At 36.4% G+C, this 16,481-nt stretch overlaps 1 protein-coding gene across 10 annotated transcripts; it reads right to left on the bottom strand.

The window, feature by feature from the left end:
- Positions 1 to 10,194: 10,194 nt before the first annotated feature.
- On the bottom strand, positions 10,195 to 15,630 carry LOC133790232 (putative disease resistance protein At1g50180). Of its 10 annotated transcripts, none has more exons than XM_062227783.1 (7): positions 14,492 to 15,630; positions 12,674 to 14,386; positions 12,441 to 12,559; positions 11,592 to 12,028; positions 11,181 to 11,396; positions 10,836 to 11,079; positions 10,195 to 10,681 (listed from the first exon to the last, which is right to left on the bottom strand). In XM_062227783.1, exons 1-2 carry the CDS (start codon positions 15,543 to 15,545, stop codon positions 12,681 to 12,683), a joined length of 2,760 nt encoding a protein of 919 aa, XP_062083767.1. In that variant the 5' UTR covers positions 15,546 to 15,630; the 3' UTR covers positions 10,195 to 10,681; positions 10,836 to 11,079; positions 11,181 to 11,396; positions 11,592 to 12,028; positions 12,441 to 12,559; positions 12,674 to 12,680. The 10 variants fall into 10 exon arrangements, with proteins under 10 accessions (XP_062083767.1, XP_062083769.1, XP_062083762.1 ...); XM_062227785.1 differs by lacking the exon at positions 10,195 to 10,681 and having other exon boundaries at positions 10,699 to 11,079; positions 11,592 to 11,683; positions 11,917 to 12,052; XM_062227778.1 differs by lacking the exon at positions 10,195 to 10,681 and having other exon boundaries at positions 10,699 to 11,079; positions 11,592 to 11,714; positions 11,832 to 12,028.
- Positions 15,631 to 16,481: the final 851 nt, after the last annotated feature.

The raw sequence follows: 16,481 nt of genomic DNA, 5'->3' as shown, positions 1-16,481 counted from the left end.
GCATAACTATTGGGTATGAAGTCATATGGACCTAAGGTTTGGTGTGAGTGTTTTACACATAAGGATAATAGGCCTAGCAGATGATTAAGTCGAAATTATTGAAGTGATAAGGTTTTCATAAGTCAAAAGGTGAAATGATGAGATGAAAGGTGTCAACTTTTGACAATAAGGCTAAATCATTGAAAATAAGGAATTTTCATCAAACCTTATCACTTTGCACGACCATTATTCTGAAAAACAGAGAGAAAAGAAAACCAAAAACCATTTCTTGGCTGGTTTGAAGAAATTCTAAGGAGATCCAAGTGAAAGCAAAGCCAAAGAAGTAGATTAAGCTTAGTTCTAGCCTTTTTATGGTAAGTTCTTGTACTTGGAAGTTAAACTATGTTTTTGAATTTTTCTGAGAACTTATATATGGTGTTTTATCCTTTTTAAGATATTTCTTGGGGTTTCCAAGTGGTTTGAGGTTTAGAAAAGCTTGAAGAGATTGTTTTCGTCGAAAAGTTGCTCGGTAAGTGAAATTTTGTGTTTTATGAGGTTTTTGGGGTTCTTGGAGTACAAGAAGATTTTTGGTTATTTGATTGAGTTTATAAGAGAGTATATATGTTTATAAATGTTTGAATATATGTGGAGACTCATTTAATTTGGGTGATGATCTAGGAGATAAGAATTTTATCAAAATCGGTATATGATAACATTATGATGAATCATGTTGGTATTTGGGATATATGGTTATGGCAGGTTAATTGATGTTGATTATTGGTGTATTTTGATATTTGAGGATAGCTAAAATTAAGGGGAAACTCTGTCAAAATTTCCCCAAATGTCTAAGATAAATCTAATGCTCGATCTAGGTGGTTTAAGGCATTTTAGGCATGTTTTGGGTATGAAATTTGATATGAAGTCTTATGGGTATTTTTAAATGAGAGTTCAATGTATTACTGCCATCATTATGATGAGAAATCCATGCTATTGTCAGGATAAGCACATCAATACCTAAGACATCACTTGTTACACGGTGAAATATATTGTGGACAAAAGGTAAGTAAAGTACTCAACTGCAACACAAGAATTATGTGTTATGTGAAAGTATGCATTATATGAATATTTTGTGAGTAAGTGGTATTAACATACAGTGACACTTCATCATAAATTTGTATGCATGGCATAATAGTGATATGGTAAATTATTATATGATATAAGACCATGCATGATATTATGATGATTAATTATATAATGCCTTTGCAAGTTTTGTGCAACATAAAAGAAAGTTGTAATAAGAAGTTTAAGTTCAGTGCCACTGTTTTGAAAAGGCAAATGAAAGTGTTAATAAGTGTAAACGGAGGCCTATAGTAGGCTTATAGTGGCTGCCCAATAATTTGGGCTAGGTTTAGTGAACCAATTATATTGTTTGCCATATTTCCGTTTTTATTTCTCCTCCATATGAGTTATTGTTATATGTATTGACACCACAGTGTGTGGCCGCCTTAACTCTTGAGCCTGACGGGGCAACGATGGAATAAGGTTTTTAATGTGCCCTACTGTGGTGAAGGCTAGCCGGAGGAGAACCCATGGGATTTTGTATTATATGTGTAACAAGCCCTGCAGGCATTGACCAATTCAAACAGTGTGCACAATATTAAGGGGCCCAAAATTTAAAAAAAAAAAAGAAGTTGTATATGTCCATTGATATTGGGTAATCATTTGCATTGCATGCATTACTTTGCTTACTGAGCTTTAGGCTCACAGTTGTCTTGTGTTGCAGGTAGAGAAAGAAATATGTGAATGATATGAGGAGAACTGAAGCATGGTCCTGACCCTGATTTGTACATATGAACACATCGACCTTTTTGTGGGTTATTTCAGTTATCAGTGAGATGTTTGTAATAAAGTGTGAAGTTATGTTTTGAAAATAAATTGGGTTATTTAATACTTATGTATAATATGTTTGAGACACACTTTATGTTTAATGTAAATAATGTGAAATAAGTTTTCAAGTTAAAAAAAAAAAAAAATGTCCAGACTTCCGCAGAAATAAATTATGATATAGTTTTAAAACGTAACACCTCAAATATGGTTTTTAACTAAAATAAGTGAGGGTGTTACAAAATCCTACCTCAAATATGCTTTAAATCCACTTTGTTGAGCCAAAAATCACCAAAAATCGCAACTCATAAACCCTAAAATCTCAATATCAATTCCTTAATAACTAGAGACAATAAGCATGAAAATTATCCTAACTATTATACAACACTTATAAATAATAAAAACTTACCTTAAATGAGATTTTATAGCCTAAAATCGGCCAAAATCATCAAAAAAAATGGCCATGAAATCGCCCAGAAAATTGCCCTTTTCCGCCTCTGGTTCGTGCGCTTGGGGAAGAAGAATAAAAGGCTGAATATATATATATATATTAGGCCAAACATTTAACGTCTTCCCAAGGGAGACGTCAGATGCTCTTATATGTCTGATATTTTATAAATAAATAATTTTATATTTATATTTTTAAATTAACGTCTCTCACCACTTTTAATGACTTACCTTGGTAGTCATCAACAAGAACTTTTAATAACTTACACCATTAGACTTTAAATAAATATAGTCAGGCCCAATGCAGCTCCCAGCCTCCAGTACAAGATCGTGTGAAAAGGCCGTTGATATCCAATGATTGGGAAATAAACATTCTCCCCAATTTCAGTGATTTTGTAACAAATTCTGTACTGAGATATTCTATAACAAACTTTGTCATTTTCTGTGACGTGTATATCTCTAGAATATTCTTGTGTAATACAAACTCTATATAAATGGAATTCATACGTCTCAGCAGATTTTGAGCTGAGCATTTAATTCATTAACCACCATTTGCTGCATTATTTTCTCTTTTATTATATTTTTATCTTGGTATCAGAGACCTCCGGCGTGTGTTGTGATCCATGGAGGGCGATGGAACTTCCGCAACCAGTGGCGAAACTGCCGCACCACATCTCGCAAGTCATGGCTCAGCTCCAGCAGTCATTGTTCCTCAGTTTGGGAGCACCTTAAACCAGCCATTTGCTTTGAAATTGGACCGCAATAATTTCACCTTGTGGAAAACCATGGTCTCAGCCATTGTTCGAGGCCATCGTTTGGATGGTTATCTCAAAGGCACCCTTACCAAACCTCTTGAATTTTTACCTCCCGTTATGAACTCTGATGGTACTCCTAGTTCCCCTTTGCAGGTCAATCCAGCTTTTGAGCAGTGGGTCGTGAATGACCAGCTGCTACTCGGTTGGCTCTACGGGTCTATGACAGAGGACATAGCTTCAGAAGTGCTGGGCTGTGATTGCTCTACCTCATTGTGGAAAGCTCTTGAAGACCTATTTGGTGCACATTCAAAGGCCAAGATGGACGAATATCGTACCAAGATACAGACAGGCCGAAAGGGTGCTCTGTCTATGGCTGACTATTTGCGTCAAAAGCGGCAATGGGCCGATGTCCTTGCACTGGTTGGTGAACCTTACCCTGAAAATCAGTTAGTAGCCAATGTTCTCTCTGGTTTAGACATTGACTATCTTCCTATGGTCATTCTTATTGAATCCAGGGGCTCTACCACGTGGCAACAACTTCAGGACATGCTCCTTAGTTATGACAGTAAAATGGAGCTACTCCACTCCTTCTCAGGTACTACTCAACTTACTGCCCCTACTGCAAACTTTGCTAACAAAAACTCCTTCTCTGGAACTGGCAGAAGCACATCCAGTTCTTCTCCTGGTGGCTCCAATAACAACACCAGAGGCTATACTCCCCGCACTCGGGGTCGTGGAGGTCGCAACAATGGTCCTCGCCCAACATGTCAGCTCTGTGGGAAATATGGACATTCTGCAGCCTATTGCTACAGTCGGTATGATACTTCCTTTATGGGCAATACTCCTGGTGGCAGTGGTCATAGCAATCCCAAGTCTCCTACTCGCACGGCTGCCCTCACTGCATCATCTGAGTGTCTAGATCATGATGCCTGGTTCGCTGATAGTGGTGCCAGCAACCACATTACCGCTGAAATAGCTAAAATGCAGCTGAAAGAAGATTACAATGGTAAGGCAACTGTCACTGTGGCCAATGGTAATACTCTCCCTATTCATCATGTTGGCATTGGCTCTCTACACACTTTATCTGCCTCTCCTCTGATTCTAAAAGACATTCTACATGTTCCAAAAATTACCAAGAATTTACTCAGCATTTCTAAACTTACTTCAGATAACAATGTGCATGCTGAATTTTTCTCTGATCTGTGTTTTATCAAGGACAAGGGGACAAGGTAAGTGGTTCTCAAGGGGAAGCTTAAAGATGGGCTCTATCAGTTTGATGCTCCAAGCTCCACCAAAGCTGCTGCTCTTCAATCCACTCCATCAGTTTCCAACTTTCAGTGTTTTTCTGGTCTTGTTGTTTCTCCTAATTCCTCTGTAACTCAGCCTACGGCTGTTCATTCTGCTTGTTCAATCAAAGATCGATGGCATAGGAGATTAGGCCATCCCTCTAACCGTGTTCTTGATGTTATTTTGAACAATATTAATATAAGAAATGTTTCTTCTCCTACCAGTTTTTGTGATGCATGTCAGTTAGGAAAATCTCACTCTCTTCCCTTTAAAATGAATCCATCTCGAGTTGCCTCCCCCCTTGAACTTGTGCACACTGACATTTGGGGGCCATCCCCAATTATATCCAACAATAACTTTCGCTATTACATACACTTTCTAGATGATTACAGCCGGTATACATGGATTTACCCGTTAAGGTCTAAGAATGAAGCCCTTGCCGCCTTCTCTCAATTTAAGTCCTTAGTTGAGAACCAATTTTCCTGTCGAATCAAAAGATTACAAACCGACTGGGGGGGAGAATATCAAGCCTTTACTCGGTTTGTGAGTGATAATGGAATTGCATTCACTCACTCGTGTCCTCATACTTCAGCTCAAAATGGAAGAGCGGAACGAAAACATCGTCACATTGTAGAGATGGGTCTCACTTTGCTTGCTCAAGCATATGTACCTTATAAATATTGGTGGGATGCCTTCCAAACCTCGGTCTATCTTATAAATAGACTACCAACTCCCATTCTAAAACTGAAAACACCGTTTGAAATGCTTTTTGCTAAACAGCCAGATTACAATTTCCTAAAAATCTTTGGTGTTTCATGTTTTCCTTGTCTAAGGAAATATCAAAATCATAAGTTTCAATTTCACTCAATCAAGTGTGTTAACCTTGGTTATAGTGAAAGTCATAAAGGTTACAAATGTTTATCAAGCACGGGTAGACTCTACATCTCAAGGGATGTGATCTTTAATGAAGAAGAATTTCCATTTCAACATGGTTTTCTAAATACACATAAATCTGAAACTCCAGTATCAGTTTTTGTTCCATTTTGGTCTGCTTCTTCTACTCCCAATACATCAAATCCTCCCCATGTTAATCCTCAAACTGTACCTCAAGAGAATCAAACTGATGGTGCTCATCTTGTCTCTCCAAACAGGACGCCTGCTGCTGCCTCCTCTTCAAGATCACATACATGTGAAGTAAGTAATTTAGACCATTATCTTACTGGTTCTGACAAGTTTAATGACTCTGCTGACACATATTATGCAAGAGCGCCCTGATTTCCAACACGATCAGACCACGGGTGTTGACACACCTGCTGAAAAAGAAAATCACACCACCACTACTTTATAGTCAACTCATCCTATGGTGACAAGGGCAAAAGATGGGATTTTCAAGCCTAAGACATACTTAGGACACTCTAAGTGGTCACCTATCAGTCAAGAACCTAGGTCTGTTGAAGAAGCCTTGGCACATGAAGGCTGGAGAAATGCAATGAGAGATGAGCATAATGCACTGGTCAGAAATGGAACCTGGAGTTTGGTGCCACGAACAGCTCATATGAACATCATTGGAAATAAATGGGTTTTCAAGGAAAAAAGAAATGCTGATGGAATGTTTCAAAGGTATAAAGCGAGGTTGGTGGCAAAAGGATTCAATCAAAGACCTGGACTAGATTTTGGAGAAACATTCAGTCCTGTCATAAAGGCTTCCACTATTCGAATAGTACTCACTCTAACAGTTTCGAAGTCTTGGGATGTTAGACAATTAGATGTGAATAATGTGTTTCTCAATGGACACATTTTGGAAGACATTTATATGGACCAGCCCATTGGTTTTGAAGACAGAAGCAAGCCCGATTATGTGTGTAAGTTAATCAAGTCGATATATGGGTTGAGGCAGGCCCCAAGAGCGTGGTTCGATAGGCTGAAAGAGACTCTAATCGGCTGGAAGTTTAAAAATTCGAAGGCTGATTCCTCATTGTTCTTCTATAAATTTGCATCTGATATATTACTTGTTTTAATATATGTAGATGACATAATTGTTACAGGGAACAATCCAACAAGACTACAGAAATTCATTGAGCAACTCAATCAAAAATTCTCTCAAAAGGACCTCGGGCCGCTTCACTACTTTCTGGGAATAGAAGCTCATAGAGATGCAATGGGTATATATCTCAGTCAATCGAAATACATTGAAGACCTTCTCAGGAAGATGAATATGCTAAATCTTAAGTCCTGTCCCACGCCTATGGCAGTAGGAAAAATGATATCAATCTCAGATGGAGAACTCTTGAAGAATCCAACAGAGTACAGAAGCATCATAGGAGGCCTTCAATATCTAACTCACACACGTCCTGACATAAGCTTCGCTGTAAATAGACTGATTCAGTTCTTAAAGGCACCAACTAATGTGCATTGGCGTGCAGCTAAGCGTATCCTACGGTATCTAAAAGGGACTCCTCATCACGGCCTACACATCAGATATTCAGAGAGACTTCCGTTGACAGGCTTTTCAGATGCGGACTGGGCTTGCTGTCCAGACGATCGGAGATCAGTCGCAGGGCTGTGTGTTTACTTTGGTGATACACTCGTCTCATGGTCTTCTAAGAAGCAACAGGTGGTATCACGCTCCATCACAGAATCAGAGTATAGAGCTCTTGCTCAAGTGGCTGCTGAAATTTCGTGGATACAAGGATTGTTAGCTGAACTTGGTTTTCCTCTGCCTTCAACTCCAATTACGTGGTGTGACAATATGGGAGCCAGCGCACTTGCATCAAACCCAGTCTATCATGCTCGAACAAAGCACATCGAATTAGATGTTCACTTTGTAAGAGATAAGGTGCTCGAAAAGGCCTTAGAAATTCGATATATTCCCTCTGGTGAACAAGTAGAAGATTGCTTGACGAAAAGTCTGTCTCAAGGTCAATTTGAGTTTTTAATTAGCAAACTTGGAGTGGTAGCTACCCCACTCAGTTTGAGAGGGGATGTCAAGAACATTAAATCAGCAGCCCAATATAGTCAAGCCCAATGCAGCTCCCAGCCTCCAGTACAAGATCGTGTGAAAAGAGCCGTTGGTATCCAATGATTGGGAAATAAACATTCTCCCCAATTTCAGTGATTTTGTAACAAATTCTGTACTGAGATATTCTATAACAAACTTTGTCATTTTCTGTGACGTGTATATCTCTAGAATATTCTTGTGTAATACAAACTCTATAATACAAACTCTATATAAATGGAATTCATACGTCTCAGCAGATTTTGAGCTTAGCATTTAATTCATTAACCACCATTTGCTGCATTATTTTCTCTTTTATTATATTTTTATCTTAAATATCCCTGAATACTTTTAATGACTTACACTATTCGTGTAAGTCATTATAGAGAGTCATTAAAAGTGAAAATTGTTGCAGTGTATTGTGAGTGCTCTAAGACACATTTTTGTCTATGAATACAATATGAATATCACTTCTATGTTTTTCTCTTCCGCACAGATTTTCTATATATACTAATATATGTTATTACAAACTACAATAATTAATGATAAAAATCGAAGTTAAATGAAGTGCAAATTAATTAACCAATAAAAAAAGCAAAAGAAGACTGATTTGAATATGTACGTGGAAAGAATTACATGCATGCATGCATGCTAACTTTTAGATCTTAATCTTGTTATCTTCCAATTAAGCAAAACAACAACACCATCATCATGAATGAAACTAAGAAAGATATTACTGTTATCCATCTATAATAATGATTGACTAAATCAAAATAAAATACTTGAATTTTTTTATTCTTATATATATATATATTTTTTTTTATTTGAGAGTATCAACAATAACGATGATTTAATTTTTTAAGACAATATTATAAAAATGTAAGTCTATAGGCCTCCTTTGCCGTATCTTCTTCTTCTTCTTGTTCAGCAAATGAGTTGCAACTCTGGTTAAAGTTTTCCTGAGAGAACAAAGCAAGTGATTAGAGTGTTAATTAATTTCTCTAAAATTAATCAAACTTAGAACTCAAAACAGCAATGGCGGTCCACCATAATTAAGCAGCTTCCAGGAAGTAGCTCATTTGTTTTTCCATAATTTTCTTGGTGCAATAATGTAGTTGGACGATGTCAGAACAATAACTTTTTACAGCTTTGGTGTAAATACTTCAGACTGATGATGAGTGAAAGATCTTAATTCAACATTAGTGAGCCACAAGATATAAGCTAACTTCTTGAAATTGAAGGAGTTGTACGTACAGTTACTAATAAAATGAGAAAATTGACTTTAAATTCATTGAAGAGTATCCAATTTAAAAAATACCCTATCACTATACAAATCTCATATTGGTCCTATTATTTATCTTATTACCTAAAATATCCCTGCTATTTGTTCCCACACTCTCTCTATCTTCTCTTTCGGTCTCTCTATATTCTCTCTCACTCTCGGTCCTGAACAAAAGAAACTCTCAAAACCCACATTTGAATATGATGCTATTAGATATATTCAATTTTAGTGTGCCTTGATAAGCCTCGATGCTATTAGATATATTCAATTTTAGTGTGCCTCGACAGACCTCGATGGGTCTCGATATAACTCGATGTCTACATGTTTGAGTTTTAAAATTATACCTGGAATTATGCCTTGATATGCATCGAGTCTCATCGAGGCATATCGATCGATGCATATCAAGGTAGACAATTAATATAAACATATGAGGGTTTTATCAAGATCCATCGATGTCCATCGAGTCTCTTCGAGCAGACAAAAAACCTAGAAAAAAAACTAAGAAAGGAACGAAAATCCATTCTGACAGTGAAAAATTACAATAAAACATGAAGGCATACACAGATCTGTTCGAAATAGCAAAAGTAATGTAGATAAACAAGTTTCCTCACTACATATAACAAATATATACTTACCCATACGATTTTTATCCAAAATCCAAAATGAAGTTCTTGCTTTGAAAGGATTCACAACTTGCCCTTGAAATCCAAGCTCGAAAATTTGTATAGATAAAGATAATGGTGGCTATCTTGTTTTTTTTTTTTTTGGGTATGAGAGCTTGAGAGATAGAGAGGGAAAACATGAGAGATAGAGAGGGAGAAGACAATTGGAGAAAAAAATAAGAAAATCTATGATATGGGCATTTTGGGAATCCAAGGAATACTAGAATAAAAATGTGATGTTTTTTAGCTTAGTATCATTTTGCTATACAGTCTCATTTAATGCATTAAAAGTCAAATTTCCCATAAAATAGAGAAAACGCCACTTTTCTAGGAAAACTTTATACCTTAGAAAAATGAAGATTTTTATTTTTAAAAATGACGATAATTATTCGAATAAAAAAAAACTCATCCATTATTGTATTATAGTTAATTGTTAATTTCTAAAGGTTTGTCATTTTTTTCCCTTTAAACATTGAATACTTAAGATTTTTGAAATAGATAATTTAGCCCCAATATATATCAAAGACATGCATGCCTATATTAAATCATACTATAGATTATTGGAATATGAAATATACAAATGCAAATTTCACATTATGGCATCAACGAGTTGAAAATTAAAGACATTATTGATCTGTTAACTAATTAAAGTACTGTACGATCCAATGTTGAGCTGACTGTATAACTCAATATAACCTTACTAGTACTACTTAAACTCATTTTTTGAAACTCAACTCAAAGGAGAGAGAAACAGTGCTGTGAGAGGCTGTATTATATATGTTCATCTATTCTTATTAGTAAACATTTCTGATGTATTGTAAGATCTAATACTACTATTACATATATAATCACAGGCAGAAGATGAGAATGAGAGATACCCCTTTGTTTTCAAGGAGCATGATGTGAAGTCAAATGAGTAATATGCAATCAAAAAGGGGAAAAATAGGTTGCAAGTTTGATCAGTTCCAGACTTCAAAACTCTAAGCAAATGGAATATAATTGCTTATAGGATGAATCTTAATATTATGAGAAGAGAACCAAAATAGTTAGCTTTGATGTAAATGCAAGATTACTGTAGAGCTTAGTTCTGTTCTTGCAATTGGGAATTACAGGTGCCATTTTCGAACATCATTTGGAGTAGCATGGTTCTCAAGGTCCTGAAAGAGGGAGATGAGATGACATTTCATATTGGTCATAGAGCACCAAGATGGGCTCTGTTGTTGAGACTTCTTTCAGTTTAGTCTCAGATAGTTCTCTTTTCTCACTCTATTGATTTTGTCTGTGTCTAGTTAGGCTGTTATTTCTGTTATAAGCCTTGTAGTTGTACGGTTCAAGTTTTTTTATCACTGTTATTGATTTGTATAATTGCCAGTCCCATTGGCCTTTGTAACTACAGAGTTTCAGATATGAAGATTAAAAAAAAAATACTTCTCAGGTTTAGTATGAACAATCAAGACTAATTATTACAAGCTATATAGAGAATCATAACAATTCTCAAACTAATCATTGTTTCGTTGGGAAAATAAAAGAAGTGAGAGGCCAACTTAGGTAATGAAGAAAGCATATAAAAGGAGTTGCGAGTGTTGTGGCTCCTCTGGCAGCCACTGCAGGGACTCCTATGTCAGGGAAAGCTGCCAGTTTCAGCTTCTATGGCTAGCCCATATCTTCCTCTGTTACTCCTAAGAAATTGTTCGTGTGTCAATGGGGATCCAACAAAATTCACTTCACTTCACACTTGTCCCTGATGAACCCGGGACCAATTGCACCTTCCACTGCTCTCAACATAACCTGATTTGCTTAACCAAAACCAAAAAAGAGCAGCATTGAAACTACTTTGTTGGCTAGCAAAAACTCATCTTTGATAAAAGACCAAAGCTAAATATATGTACCTCTGATCTTTCAGATATTAGATGATCAAGTCCTTTCCATAGTTCATAAGGTTCAGTCCCTGGCAGATAAGCATGCAATACATGTTTCTGTGGTGGCACAAGACCAGGACTATGTACACTTGGTACAGATATTAGAACTACATTTTGATCAGCATCAACTCCTTTTTCCCAATCATTTCAGACTATATGATGAATTCGAAAGTCCTTGTTTGTGCCCTGATTCATAGTTCATTATGTTAAAAACAACACCAAACAATGTCATATAGTGATAAGCCATCATTTGTATCACATTTTAGCTCTGCATCAAAGCCCGGATGGAGATGCATGAATAAGATGCACCACACATTCTCCCACATAGATGCATTGCTAACAACAACCTTTTTAGAACAAATAGACTGTGATATTACTTACTAGAGAAAGTTGTCCACCAAACTTGTGCAATCGTCGTACAAGAGCTTCGACAATAGCCACACTTCCATGAAGAGGTCACTCCAGACAGCAACCTGGCTCGTACCATTCCGCAGACATGTAAATCTAAGACACAGAAGAGCAGTAACAATGTAATGTTGTTCATCTCTCATGAATAGCAACAGTTCATGTATATACTTAAACAAGATAGTAGAAAAGTGTGCTACATATGGTTCAAAATACTATGATATATAGGGCTCATAGAACACACATAACTAAAATTTAAAGTAGTTACTGTCTCTGCTGAAAGATTGCCAATATATTTCACCTCCAACAAGGAAGAAATCCAGCAAGTCCACCCAGTTTTTTTTACAGGAATCTTACAGTCCTAATGAGTCAACAATTTTCGACAGTGTATAGAGGAGGCAATGCCATAGCAGCTGCAGACAGTGGAAGAAGTTCATCTTCAACATGAGAACAATAACAAATCATCAAGTAAGACTTTATGTACATTTAATTTAAACATCTGACTGTATAAGCATTATGCAAGGTGGGTGGAGTTGAGAATATAAAGCTCGAAATGGCTGTCTATGTGCCTATGTCAATGTGCTTGCGCTGTGAGGTTCCAAATTTTAGTCATTCATTTCTATTATATATTATTTGTAATTATGCCACCATTATTGTGCTTCATGACAAAAATTAAGCATACTTTAAGAATAACAAATTATGTTGAAAGTAATATATATTATATTTTTTTGTGCACTTTTGGTTTTCTAGTTTATATTTCAATTGACCATCACAATCTTAAAAGTCTAATATTGAGAAGAGAAGAGAAGAGAATTGAGTTATTACTTGTGCCACAGTGAAGCGGAGTGGAGTGGATTGAAATTAAAGGAGTGAGCAGCAGGCATTCCCCTGCTCTCCGGAACTACTCCAAACAAACAGCTCATCGTCTTCTCGCTCCAGCTCATCTGCATTAATTGTAATACCGTTGATAAAATGGGAAGGGACTAGGGTAATAAACATATATACAAAATGGTATGGAATGGAATCACTTGTTAAACAAATTAGATATGTGTACTTACATCATTCTTAATCACAGTAGAGAAATACACGAGATGGCACGTGCTCTACTCTGTCAAAATCCTCTCCTCCTTCCTCCACCCTTTCTTTGAATTCCCTAGGCATATCTTTAATCTTCATTTCCTTAAGCGTAGTAATGTATCTTAATCCATCAGGAACTCTCCTCAATTTCCAGCAGCTAACAATCCTCAAAAAGTGAAGACTAGACAAGGCCCCTTCCTCCACCTTCCACTCTTCTAAGTTTCCTAGAAATTCCATGAAAAGAGATTCCAATTGAGGGAAACCTCCTTTTGAGCACACCATCTCATTCCCCTCATAGCTAGCATGTAAGAAAAGGACTCTTAAACTCGATAGCTTTTCTAGGGTTGGCATTGGATCATCCTTAAGAAGAGTATTTTCCAACTGTAACTTGATAAGGTTTGGGGAGAATTGGTTGTATTCTGGTAATTTTACTATTGTCCCCTCTACTTTAAGCTTATAAATTTGAGGGTAACTTAATATCACAGGAACAATATCTATAGCAGTCCTTATATCCTTAGACACTTGTAAATGCTGAAGACAATCAAATGTGACGGTTGGGGGATTGTGGTAAATATTCTCCAAATTTTCACCCAGAGAAATCCTTAATTTCTTGAGATTCCTCAACTGTAGAAAATCATTCCAATGAAAGCACTCAGTTGAAAAACCTTTCAATGTTTGTAAATTTCTAATGTTAGGTAACCTCAACTTGAACGCCGGTTGACCAAACCCCATGGACAAGTGTAAATGTCTAAGTTGTTCTAACTTCCAGATTACATCTGGTACTCTTTCATCGCTCTCCAGTCTTAACTTTAAAGTCTGCAGGTATCTCAAATTACCAATAGAAGATGGGATCTTTTCCACCTCGGTACTAATACTCAACAACCTTAGGTGAATAAGCTTTCCAATTTCTTCAGGCAACTTCAAATCATTATTGATCAGGAAACTTAGATTTAAAACTCTAAGCATTAAAATCCTATTAAACCCACGTCTCAATACTTGTTGTGTGGTACCTCCCCCATCTACAGTAAGGCACCTAACAGAGCCATTTTTGCTATCAACAAAACTAAAAAAATTATCATGAGAAAAACCATGAAAATAAATGGAAACTCTCCTTGCTACGGTAGATACAGGTTTTGGTGGCTCTTCCAACTGATTCCTCAATTCAACAAGATGTAGAAAATTCTCATCTTGAGCTTTAGACACACACAAGTCTCGCATAAGATCATGAATGCGAAATGTTTTCATTTTTCCTCTTAAACCCCAATTTTCTACTTGAACCATGCTCCTCTCCACCAACTCACTTAAGTAATCATATGCTACATCTTCGATAGTTTCCGCTGAATGTCTTTTTGGCGATATAAAACCTTCTGCCATGAGCATAAGACATAATTCTTTTACTTGTATGATGGCGTCTTCAGGATAACGAGCCAAGTATAGAAAACAAGGCTTCAAGTAAAATGGCAACTCATCGTAACTCAAACCTAACACCCATGAAACACCATGGCATTCCGAGTCACCATGCTCTCTGCCTTTACTTATGTATCTCACCACATTTCTTTTCATCTCCTCCCATTCATCAACTGAGTGTTTCGTAGAAAGAAGCCCTCCGAGCACAATGATAGCTAATGGCAAACCAGAGCATTCTTTAAGCATCTCTCGCCCTATTGCTTCCATTCTTTCCGCATCTTTTATGTCTGATAACGTATACCAAAACATGTATAAAGGCTATGTATTACTAACTTTTCATATAAGACCAACGAAAAAAATGTATGATAAATTGAGAGTGAAATATATATTACTTGTTTGATCCTTTCCAAAATATGAAGATTTGTTCTGAAACAGCTCCCAGCTTTGATTCTCATCGAGACACGTAGGTTTATGGATGTAGCAATGTTGATCCGCATAAGGACCTATATTCATCATTCGAGTAGTGAGTAAAATCTTGCTATCAATGTCACCTCGAGGGAATGCATCTTTTAGAAGATCCCATGTGTCAGTGGACCATATATCGTCGAGGAGCACCAAACATTTCTTCTCTTTCTGAAAGTTGTAGAGCTCTTCCGCTAATTCACCATCACTGAGAATTTTGATTTCTTCTCTTCTTTCCTTGGTGGGAGAAGTGAAAGCAAATAAGATTTCTTCCCAGACGTTGCGTCTATTACACTGTTGAGATATCGAGGCCCAAGCAAAACAATCGAAGTGACTCCTGACTTGAGGATGATGATAAACCTTTCTTGCTAGGGTAGTCTTCCCCAAGCCACCCATCCCACATACAGAGATCACCCTAGGATTTTGAGGATTCTCTTTCCCAGTCAAATGGGCTACCAATTCTTTGATGTCTTTCTCAAATCCAACAACATCATTCTCCACAACATGAGAATAAGCCTGTCGTCTTTGCTCACGAACTTGGTTTGAAGATGTTCCAGCTGCCATAACCATTGACTCATGTACTCCATACTTTTGTAATTCTGAAGTCCAAGTATCAATGTTAGATGAGATCTCCTCTATCTTTGATCCAACTCCATGGACATCAATTCCTTTCTTGGAGATGCAAACATATCTTTTCAGTTTACTCACCACACCTTCGTTCTTCTTCAGAGCCACTTTGAAGACATAAGTTTCAATAACATCCTCCAAGTCATAAGAAGTATCTCTGACTTTGACAACCAAAAGACGTACTCTCTGATCACCATTTCTTACAAAAGCATCTGCGTCTTGTAAGAAAGCGTTCATACATTGCAGCTTGCTCTGTGCATTCTCGATTTGGCCTTTGACTCCCAACAAGAATTTGGCTTCATTGATTAGCAAGTCTCCAAGTCTTTCAATCACACAGGAAACAACAGCTTCTGCCATAACTTTTTTACTTTCTTCTTTCTTCTGAATTCTCTATAACTCGGTTTCAAGTTTTGTTGATCACTTCGACTGTGAATAAATGTACAAATGTTTAAGCAAGTTGTGTTTTGTTTTTTTTCCAATTATTAGTTTAATAAAGTGATGAGTGGCTCTTTATGTCGAGTAGCTAATAATCATTCACTTTGGTCGGCCACCATAAGCAACTTCCAGGAAGGAGCTCAATCAATTTTATTTACTTTATAAAAGCCACTCTTTTCCTGTAAACATCTCTACCTCCTCTTCTTTTCATACCACAATTTTAAAAAGTAAATAAATAAATATAAAACAGAATTAAGATTTCATAAAAGAAAAATGACAAGTGTTTCTCTGGTTTAAATCAATCATTTGTTTTTGCTTTTTTAATTATTTTAAATTGAATGCGGTGGTATGGTAGCAGTTAAAAAGCAAACTAAAGTAGTCTCTTTTCCCCCAAAGAAAAATGATAACATCAAAACTTTATTTCACATGTATTTGAATTTTGCTATTAATTGCTTTCTAACACAAATGAGTGGATTATATAGGCTAATTAATCATTCCATTCCACATTGGCGGGCGACCATGAGAGGGTTAAAAGGACAATTTGAGATTATTATAAGCATCAAAACTATATTTTACATGTATTTGAATTGAGATATTATTTGCTTTCTAACACAAATGAGTGGATTTTATAGGCTAATTAATCATTCCATTCCACATTGGCGGGCGACCATGAGAGGGTTAAAAGGACAATTTGAGATTATTATAAGCATCAAAACTATATTTTACATGTATTTGAGCCTTTCTTTTCTAACTCAATCTTGTAAAGTATTTTCACTAAATGACCTTTATTAATTATATTTTAAGCCAAAGTTGTTATTCATTAATTATATTTTAACTAATGTATGTCATATTTATTAT

The sequence above is a fragment of the Humulus lupulus genome, chromosome 7 (assembly GCF_963169125.1).
Source record: "Humulus lupulus chromosome 7, drHumLupu1.1, whole genome shotgun sequence".
Taxonomy (NCBI): domain Eukaryota; kingdom Viridiplantae; phylum Streptophyta; class Magnoliopsida; order Rosales; family Cannabaceae; genus Humulus; species Humulus lupulus.
This window is presented reverse-complemented; position numbering and strand designations above follow the sequence as displayed.

Bases quoted from the DNA above. Each gene is read 5' to 3' on its own strand.
- LOC133790232 (XM_062227783.1), bottom strand. From the start codon at position 15,545: ATGGCAGAAGCTGTTGTTTCCTGTGTGATTGAAAGACTTGGAGACTTG. The intron at 14,387-14,491 runs GTAATATATATT...ATACGTTATCAG, and splicing joins TTTTGGAAAGGATCAAACAA to ACATAAAAGATGCGGAAAGA.